We start from the raw sequence: 9564 nt of genomic DNA, 5'->3' as shown, positions 1-9564 counted from the left end.
TGTAGCACAGGAAGTGTAGAGGAGGCACCTTTAAAACACAAGGCAACCTTTCCTTTGGAAAGGTTACTATTCCTTCTCAAGAGTCAAGAAACGTGCTCTGTGAATCATAAACCCTCCACCTCCAGTCATACACCCCAGCCTGTCTTTCTCTCCATTTTTGACAGAGAGGGGTTCCATTGGCTTTTAAGAGTTATGTGATGGGCAAAAATTCAACAGGGAAGCTTACTCCAACATGGCTTCCTTTAGATTGTGAAAAGCTCCCCATTACACTTCTGCCTCAAACAGATGCTATTAAATATTGTTAAGAGGGATGGGGAAATGGAATTCCACTGGCCATGAAGGTCTTTTATGGAGAGAAAAGTATTCCAGCTGTTGTGCTAAGCTCCAGCCCAGCTGTGCTCAGTTTGTTTTGGTAAGTTCATTGAGACTCTTGTATCAGAAACAAGCAAGTCTTGTGGCACCTTCAAGAATGATTTGTTGTGGCAGAAGCTTTCATGAACTAGCACGCACAACATCAGATGCATGAAGTGTTATCCTCAGTTGACAGATAATATATACATGCACAGAGCTGTAGAGGGGGAAATGTAAACAGTGGGTCCAAGAGGCTATAAAATGCAAAGGGCTGCAGCAGGTCTGTGACGTTTTTGTGCAGAGCTCAAATGTATACAAGATAAGCACAGACTGGTGTACTCTCAGCAGCAGTCACTATAATCCTATTGATCTTTCTTTGCTGTTTATTGATGCTAGTGTTTTTAAGGTGTGTTGTTTTCTTCTTTTTGAGAGTTTTTGTAGTTCATGAAACCCCCCATATGGGTTCTATGGGAAGAGTGGGGCATGAATCATTTACTATGCAATGCTAATTCAGCACTTCCATAGGATGTTTGCAGGGGAGATCCACAGACCCCATTAGGTCCAAATTGAACAGAACTGAATTTGATGATAAATTCTAATTTAGCTATTTTATGCTGGAGTATGACTTAGAAACCTTTTTTTTTGTGAAGCATGGCAATATTGAGGATATCAGAAATGTTCTCCCACCACGTTGTTTATCCTATGGGGACAGCAGAAGGACTTGGTTTGTTAGTGATGCACTATATTACATTGGAGCTTGAGACCATAGGAGAGAGTTGGTTGGTGAACTACTATATTATAATGCAAGAATTTCTGGACATATTTGTGTGCTTCCTACCATAGATTCCTAAATGGATGCTTCAATTTAGAGCAGGGGTGAGGAAACTTTGCTCCGCCAGATGTTACTGAACTACAGTTCCCATCAGCCTTGACTAATGGCCATGCTGACGGGGGCTGATGGGAGATGTAGTTTAGCAACACCTGGAAGACCAAAAATTTCTCATCCTTGCTCCAGAGAAAGGAAACGGAGCACCCATATCACCATGGAAAACACACAATCTGCATGCCTATGGTCCCAGCTTCAGTCTCCATAGCCTTGGGGCTGGATTCTGCCATAGACCAGCCTTCCCCAACCTGGTGGGCTACAGCTCCCACTATCTGTGACATTTGGTCTTGTTGACTGGGGCTAATGGAGGCTGTATTCTTAAAACACCTGGATTGGATACCAGCTTTGGAAAAGCTGGAGTAGACAACCCTGAGCCAACAGCCCAACTCAGTCTACGTCAGCGACACGTTTTACGCATTCTGGTGCCGAGAGCCACAGAAGAGCTTGCGTTTTTCTAAGCTTTGTGGGTTTTGGATTTTTTTTATTATAAAAACAGTCTTTTTATCCCACTCATTAAAATCACATTCAAAAATCGGCAAAAAATCCATAATAATAACCCAGAGAGACAAACCAGAGATCAATATTTACAAACACTGCAGGGAAAGGGGGGCTCCCGCTCTACCCCTCCCCCTCCCAGGGCCAATCGCCTTGGGAGGAATGTGGGAGCCATGTAGCAGAACAGGCAAAAACTCATCACATGAGGCGGAGTGGGGGGGGCATGCAGCAGAGGCAATCGCATGCGCTTGGGGCATGACACCATGGGGATGAGAGACCTGATCCCCAACCGAAAGCCATCTACCCTTAACCCCTCTGTTAAACCGCAGATGGAGGGAAGAGGAGGAGGAGGGATATAGGGTCAATTCAACCTGATATTTCTCCCCATCCTGTGGGAGAAACCGTAACACTGCTAGGGGAAGGGGAGGTGGTGGGTGGGGGGAGCTGTTAATACAGAGGGATACTGGAAGGGAGGGGCAGAATGGGCCTAGTTTTTCCACACCCAGCCAGGCCCCCCCTTGGCACAAAGATATTTACAGAATCCTTCAGACACTTGGGACTTGGCACAGGGCCTCATCCAGGCCGAGCTTCCAGTGACCGCACCCCCCCCCCCACTCCAGGCTCAGCCCAGAGAGGCCCTGAGAGCAGAGGGGCCAGGCAGCTCAGAAATCTCTTTTGGCATGAAACCTGCTGCCCCTCCCCTCTTTCCACAGCAAAGCAAGATGGGCATTTGGCAGTAGAGACAGCAGAGCAAGAGGCAGTTCTCATCCCATTCCAAGGAGAAGATTCAGAGGCAATAGTACAGAGACTGGGCAAGCCAAACGCAAGGAGCTTGTCCAGATTCAGCCCCAGGGAGTACGACTTTTGCAGACTCCACGGGGCCAACTGGGAAGGGCACAACAATAATCTTGAAATTTGGCACAGTTGATAAGAGAATGCCTGGGAGAGCAGGGTGGCAAGAGGCAGAGGGCAAGCCACAACTCTGAGGCGGCAGCAAGAGCAGCAGCAGCAGCCGCTGCCCCAGGTCAGGAATTCAGGATTTGGAATGGCAATTGGCGGGACCAGAAGAGGGTGGTAGGGAAGGATTCAGGACGTGAACTCAGGGAGGAAGGGAAGAGAACAGAACAGGAGCAAGCCTTCATTTTTTTGTTAGACATTTTCGTTACAGTGTAAGAGTTTCAAGGCAATTCCTTATCACACTCTAGAGTGCAAACCCAGCCAATGCTGAAGGGGATTGCTTATGGCACAGTGGCTGCCTAGCCGATATTCTGTGAGTGACGGGCGGCGGAAAATACACTCTTTTGAGCTATCCGATCTACGCCAGAACCAGGGCGCCCTTTCTGCAGGGGGCCTGCTGTGGAAGCGTATGCCAGAGCCTGGCGCTGGAAAGAAAAGGGGCTGGGAACATGGGTTGTTGTGCCGATGTGTCTCTTCACCTCAGCTGGTGTGAAGGGACTCACTCACCTGAGAGGACATGCCCTGCCAGCCACTCCATGGGGAGCAAGGCCTAAGCCAGCAGGCTCTCTCGTGAGTGCGCTAGCGCATGTCTGGCAGCCACAGGGGAGGAAGCAGGGAGGACACAAGATGTGTGGCACACCTCAGGGCATCTCCTTCCATTGGTCCTATTTAGAGGCAGGGCTTTAATCCCAACTTTCCTTCATGGGGGGCAGGGGGGTGGGGTAGACGCTCATCCACCTTGCCAACCAGGCTCCTTCCCTTCAAATGGGTATTGGTCCCCCTGTGCTGGGGGATGGGGAGAGGGAAGTCTGTCCCACACCTTCTGGATGCCCCACCCCCTCACTATAATACCCCAGGGGGCTGGGGTGGACATCACAATGATCAGCGAAAGGAGACAGGAGAGAGGGTAGGGATGGTGGACAAACCCAGCCAAATAAATTAAGGATGGGAGAGGAAGTCAAGGAGGGTCAGAGGCCGTTGGTGCTGCTGCTGCTGCGCTGGAGCAGAGGGACCTTGCTGAGCTCCACCACCGGAGAGCGCGGCTTGTGTTTCATTTTGGGCACCCTCTGCAGCAGCTGCTGGGCTTCCTGGTAGGCTTCACGCAGCTCCTTCTTCCATTGCACCAACTCTGGATCGCTCTGGAGGAGGAAATGCAAAGGATTAGCATGAGGGCCCCCTAGAATACAAAGGAGACAGCTCTCAAGGCAGCAGCCATTATTTTGCTCAGGGCAGGGGAGGGTATCAATCGCCTTGGACCTTACAATCAGCTTGGGAGTAGTGCTGCCATAACTGGTTGGTGCCCAGTTGGCACTTACTCAAGACAGGGCCTTCTGAGTGGTGGCTCCGGCTTTATGGAATACCCTCCTAGGTGAGATGCATCCATCTCCCTCATTATTAAGGTTTGGGAGCAACTTAAAAACATTCCTGTTTAACTAGGCCTATGATGGCTGGAAGATACTGTTCTTGGCAACCCCTTGACATCATTAGCTGTGCAAGCATGTGATTGTTTTTAAATGTTCTAAACATTGTCAGGAAACATTGTCAGACTAAAATTCTGGAAGCTGTGTACAAATGGTTAATGCTTTCAGGCATTATTTCCTAATGGCACCTCTCTGCGCCAGCTCATTAGCACCAATATGTTCTCTCTGTAGAGAAGGAATAGGAAGCCAGAGGTAAAGAGTTTCTCAGCACAGCTCCTGATCATAAGGAGCCTCTTGTTGTTCACCTAAGATGCTTTTCTCCTGCATTGACCAACACTCAGGCAAAAGGCTGTTTAATCCCCACACATATTACTTGTGTTGATTTCCTCTTATGCATCAAAACTGCTCAGTCACATTTGCCTGTCGCTTGGCTTGCGCATGAAAGCCAGAGCTCAGGGGCACAATATAGGGCAGACTGCCAAAGCCCCTATGACTACTCATACTGGAGCAGAGAGGGCTTAAAGAGGTGCTTGCCTGTATATGGGGTCATGTGGGAGTGAGACAATGGACGCAGCCAATGATTAACCTTCCCTTAATTCAAAATATGGCTTTTGTTAAAAAATATAGATTCCTGAGTACTATAGATCTATCAACAGTGCAGCATGAGAGGGAGAAGTGGTGCCTTTGAAAGGTCAAGGCAGAGGCACCCAATTTTTGGGATGCTAGCTAGGCTGTCTGCAGTAGGACCATCACAGCGACAGTGAGGGACACCTCAGTAAAAATGCAGGCTTTTAAAAATGAACTAAATAGCACAAATTCAATCGTCAATTTATTTCAGGTCTAGGTATGTGTGTGTATCCACTCTTGAGGATGGATTTGGCCCATGGGTTAGCTACCCCGCTACACAAACTTGCCTGGGGAAAAGAAAACCCCACTAAATTAGTGGGGCCTGCTTCGGAGTAGGCAAGTTTAGGATTGCACTGCAGATGGGTTTTCCAGCAAAGGGATAAATTTCTTGCACCCATGCAAAGTCCTTGCCTCCCAATACAATAACACACGCTACTCCAACTCCTCTAGTCTTGAACAAGTTCTAAGAGAATTATGCAGCTTCAGCTATATTCTGTACATCTGATGAATACATATAATTATTCTGGTTGTAGAGAAATTTCTTCCCCTTTTGATGCAAAGCACACACCACCCTATTTATAGTCTTCTAAAATGTGAACTAGCTTTCTTAACTGAACAGGACATTCCCCCTCCCCATAGATTGAGAAGGGGCTCCCCCTCCTCCAGTAGCCTGTAGGGGACCTCGTGATCATAGAATTCAAGAAATCACAGAACAGGAAGGGAACACAGGCCATCGAGTTAAATAGGGAGAACAGGAAGCACAACTGTTTTACACTTCCTGTTTCTGCTCTGTCATCGCACTCTTATCTCTTCTCTTGACTCTCCTAAGCTGTCCCCACACTTGCTCACCCCCTTGTGAGGGGAGACTTGAAAAGATCTGTTTCAGATTTGAATGAGAAACAAACACAAAGAGCTACAAGATACTTGTGCCTCTGATTCATCTTACACCTGAGGGTTCAAATTTGATTCAACTGCAAGAAAGGACCATCCACCCTTCCCCTGATCTCATCTGACCAGAACAACCTACCAAATCAAGAATACAACTTCAGAAAGGTGTTGGCCTAATACCTCCAAGTGACTAAAACAAGCTGCAAACTTCAAGCCCCCTTCACTATCGATCTACCCTGGCAGGATGAAGGCACCGTGGGCGTTTCCTGTGTCAGAGAAATTTGTAATTTGCCCACCTTGAATGGAGTTGCTCTCTTCTTGAAGGGGCAGGCGCACAATTTTTGAGTGCTTCTAGTACCCTAAGCAGCTAGAAGCACCTTTTACCAGCTGCACATGGTATAACAGCTATGGTTGTTCCTTGACCAGGAGAGCTTAATCACAGGCACTGTTGACTTCAAGGCTGAATTACTGCTGCAATGTACTCTATGTGGACCTTCCCATGTGCTTGATCCAGAAATTGCAGTTAGTGCAGAATGCTGCAGCATGGCTGCTGACTGGAGAGAGATCCTGCCATCATATTATATCTCTGTTCTGAGATCTGCACTGGTTTCTGATTTGTTACCATTCAAGGTGTTACTATTTATATATAAAGCCTTATAAAGCCTTGGGAATACTGTGGTACCTCTGGTTACAAACTTAATTCATTCCAGAGGTCCGTTCTTAACCTGAAGCACCACTTTAGCTAATGGGGCCTCCTGTTGTCGCTGCACCACCACCGCACGATTTCTGTTCTCATCCTGAGGTAAAGTTCTTAACCCGAGGTACTACTTCTGGGTTAGCGGAGTCTGTAACCCGAAGTGTTTGTAACCTGAGGTGTTTGTAACCCGAGGTACCACTATAGTCTACTTTGCTTCAATCTGTGGAACTGGCACCATTCAAGGTGTCACATAAAGCCCTTTGTAAGAAATTCCTCTTTCAGTGTGGCAGTACTCAACCCTTTGGAACTCCCTGCTTATTGATATCAGGCTGCATTCTTTTCAGCGCCTACTTAACACAGTAGAATGTGACCTCAGCAGGATTTTTATTAATCTCAGGTACAGTAATAAGACCATGAACTAGTATAGCATAAAAAGGTAAAGGTAAAGGACCCCTAAGAGTTAAGTCCAGTCGCAAACGACTCTGGGGTTACGGTGCTCATCACGCTTTACTGGCCAAGGGAGCCGACGTTTGTCCACAGACAGTTTTTCCGGGTCATGTGGCCAGCATGACTAAGCAGCTTCTGGCGAAACCAGAGCAGCGCACAGAAACGCTGTTTACCTTCCCGCTGGAGCAGTACCTATTTATCTACTTGCACTTTGACATGCTTTCAAACTGCTAGGTTGGCAGGAGCAGGGACCAAGCAACGGGAGCTCACCCCGTCACAGGGATTCGAACCGCTGACCTTCCAATTGGCAAGCCCTAGGCTCAGTGGTTTAGACCACAGCGCCGTAAAATCAGGAAGCCTCAGGTTGTAATCTTGCCTCTGCCATGTATTCACTGGGTGGGGATTTGCAAGCAAAGTTCTCTCTCAGCTTCAAACACCCCCCCCCCATTTGCACTATGGGGACAACAATGGTCCCCTGTCTTACAAAGGCCTTGTAAGAATCACTGAGATAATGATGTACGTGAAACACTTCAAACAGTCAAGATGTGCTATATTATCCTAAGTCCTGTCCAGTCATCAAACCATGCCAAGGGAAATTGGGGGGTGCCCATCACCAATTTTTGGCAACCTCGCTACTTTTTGGACTTTCTTCTAGGAGAGGCAATGTGAGGAAAAACTCACGTCACACTGCAGGACAAACTGCTTGCCACCCCGGATCTTTAGGAGGATGCACTTTCGATCCTTTATCTGTGTCTCCTCAACAGTCTGGATCTCTTCCATGGTGAGCAGTGACTGCTGTTGTAGGGTCCAAAACATCTTTGGTCAAAGAAAGAGCCACTTATATAACCCCAGGTTAAACATGCATTCTGCATCCCTTGCCCATCTCCACATAATCCCATCCTCCAGGCACTGCAATCAATGCCTAATCCTACCCCCCCCGCCCCACCCCAAACCCATATGAGACAAACATAGGCTCTCCCACTTGTATATAGCAAGACACTCCACCCTCACCCCAAACCTGCCATTATCCCCTCCCCTCCTTCCTTAGAGGAAAGATCTCCTCTTACCGGGGATTCTCCTTCTCCACGCCACTCCAACCGATTTGGGAAGAGGTAGAAGTACCGCCTCTGCCACTGCGTGAGGAAAGGGTTCCCCAGTTTTGACATGTAGCCGTGCATGATGCAGTCCTTGCCCAGGGCATAATCTGTGTACGGAATGGCAAAGAGAAGAGCATCAAGGAGAGGCCAAAACAAAAGAAAACCCCCCACAAGAAATAAAACAAGGAGACACCAAAGGGAACAGTTCAGGGGGAAACAACCCAAGTCATCCAGCCATGTCTTCTCTCCATAGTGGGTGTTGCAGCAAAGAGTTTCCAGCAGCAGGTGCCCTGCAAACTGGATTCTGGCAGGCAGACCTGGGTGGCAATGGCGGCTGAGGAGGACTGGGTCATGGAGCAGAGCTGGCCTGAATGAGGAAACCCACTGCCACTTGTCCTACCAGCCCTGGGTCTCACCTTCCTCGTGGCCCAACTGCTTGTTCTTGGCTCTTTTGCGAGCCTCCAGCTTGTCAGTCTCGGCGTTGACTGTGTCAAAGACGGTCTCTGTCACCTCCTGCTGCCAACGCTCCGAGATGGTGAGTGGAAAGTTGCGATAGAGCTCCTGGTCACTTTCCAACAGCTGGAATGAGAAGTGAGCCACGTTGCCCTTGTTTTCAGGGTAACAGACACAGTCCCCCTGCTCTGAATATCAGCTGCCAGGGAAACCACAGCAAGAGAGGGCTACTGCCCTCATGCCCCCCTTGTGGGCTTCTAAGAGGCCTATCCGACTGGGAAGCAGCATGCAGAACTATAGGCCTTTGGTCTGATCCAGCAGCATTCTTCTACTATGGAGGTTTGGGGTAAGTCCCATTTCTTCCTTTCTATCTTAAGTATTTGACAAGGATATTCTCTCTGGCTCTGCCTTCTGCACTTCTCCACCTTCCCAGACTTACACCACCTCTTCTAGACACTAAAACCAAAACCCACCAGGTTTTCCCTAATCACTTCCCAGCTGATCTCAGCTCTCTCCCAACCAACTCAGACACAACACCTCCCCTATCCTGCCTGCAGAGGTGGGGGGAACCATTATGCAGCTCAGGATCCCACCACCTAAAGGAGTTCTCCCCTCCAGAACAAACCCAGGTCCTGCATTCATCATCTGAGGGCATTCTGTGTGTGCTCCCCCCAAGAGAGGCAGAGAGGGTGGTGACACAAGAACGGGCCTTTTCAATGGTGGCTCCCTGGTTGTGGAATGCTCTCCCAAGGGAAGCAAGCTTGGCACCATCGTTGTTTGCCTTTAGGTGCCAGTTTTATTTACCCAGCCCCTTGAACCTTAATTTGGAGGTTACTTAGTTATGTCTGTTGCCTCTTTTTTTGGTCTTCCTTTTAGTGGGGTATATGCTTCGTATATTTATCTATGGATGCACATTGTAAAGTTCTTTATTGCCGTGTGTGTGTGTGATTTCTGTTCTTTACTTTGCAACTCGCTTTGGCTTAAAGTCAAGTAACTTTTCTCAGTCCAGTAAACCCCTCCACACAAAATTCGGCTTGCCCCAGTACCTAAGGCATTTGGAGAACCGCTGGATTGTTAGACATGTCTCAAAACACTCTCAAAGTTTGCTGTTCAGAACAGTAGATTTAGGTTCTAGGGGATGCAGCAATTGTATGACAAACTTCTTCCACATATAAGGAATAGTTTGGCTAAGGCTGAACATCCCCGTCTTATGTGCTATTTACTTTGTGGACTTCATTACCAAAG

General features: G+C 48.2%; 1 protein-coding gene across 2 annotated transcripts in view; it reads right to left on the bottom strand.

Annotated features, from left to right (window-relative positions):
• Positions 1-1686: 1686 nt before the first annotated feature.
• GRK2 (G protein-coupled receptor kinase 2) overlaps positions 1687-9564 on the bottom strand; it is a 38515-nt gene continuing 30637 nt past the window's right edge. The window contains exons 18-21 of one of the 2 annotated variants that reach the window (XM_083701085.1): positions 8283-8445; positions 7837-7973; positions 7451-7585; positions 1687-3828 (exon numbers count right to left, since the gene is read on the bottom strand). In XM_083701085.1, the coding sequence (XP_083557211.1) occupies positions 3658-3828; positions 7451-7585; positions 7837-7973; positions 8283-8445 (606 nt within the window). In that variant the 3' untranslated portion in view covers positions 1687-3657. The remainder of the gene's footprint in view (positions 3829-7450; positions 7586-7836; positions 7974-8282; positions 8446-9564) is intronic. The other variant, XM_083701086.1, reaches the window with a different exon arrangement.

This window comes from Podarcis gaigeae (assembly GCF_964106915.1).
Source record: "Podarcis gaigeae genome assembly, chromosome: 1".
Taxonomy (NCBI): domain Eukaryota; kingdom Metazoa; phylum Chordata; class Lepidosauria; order Squamata; family Lacertidae; genus Podarcis; species Podarcis gaigeae.
The sequence above is the reverse complement of the archived record's forward strand: the minus strand, read 5'-3'. Positions and strand labels throughout refer to the sequence as shown.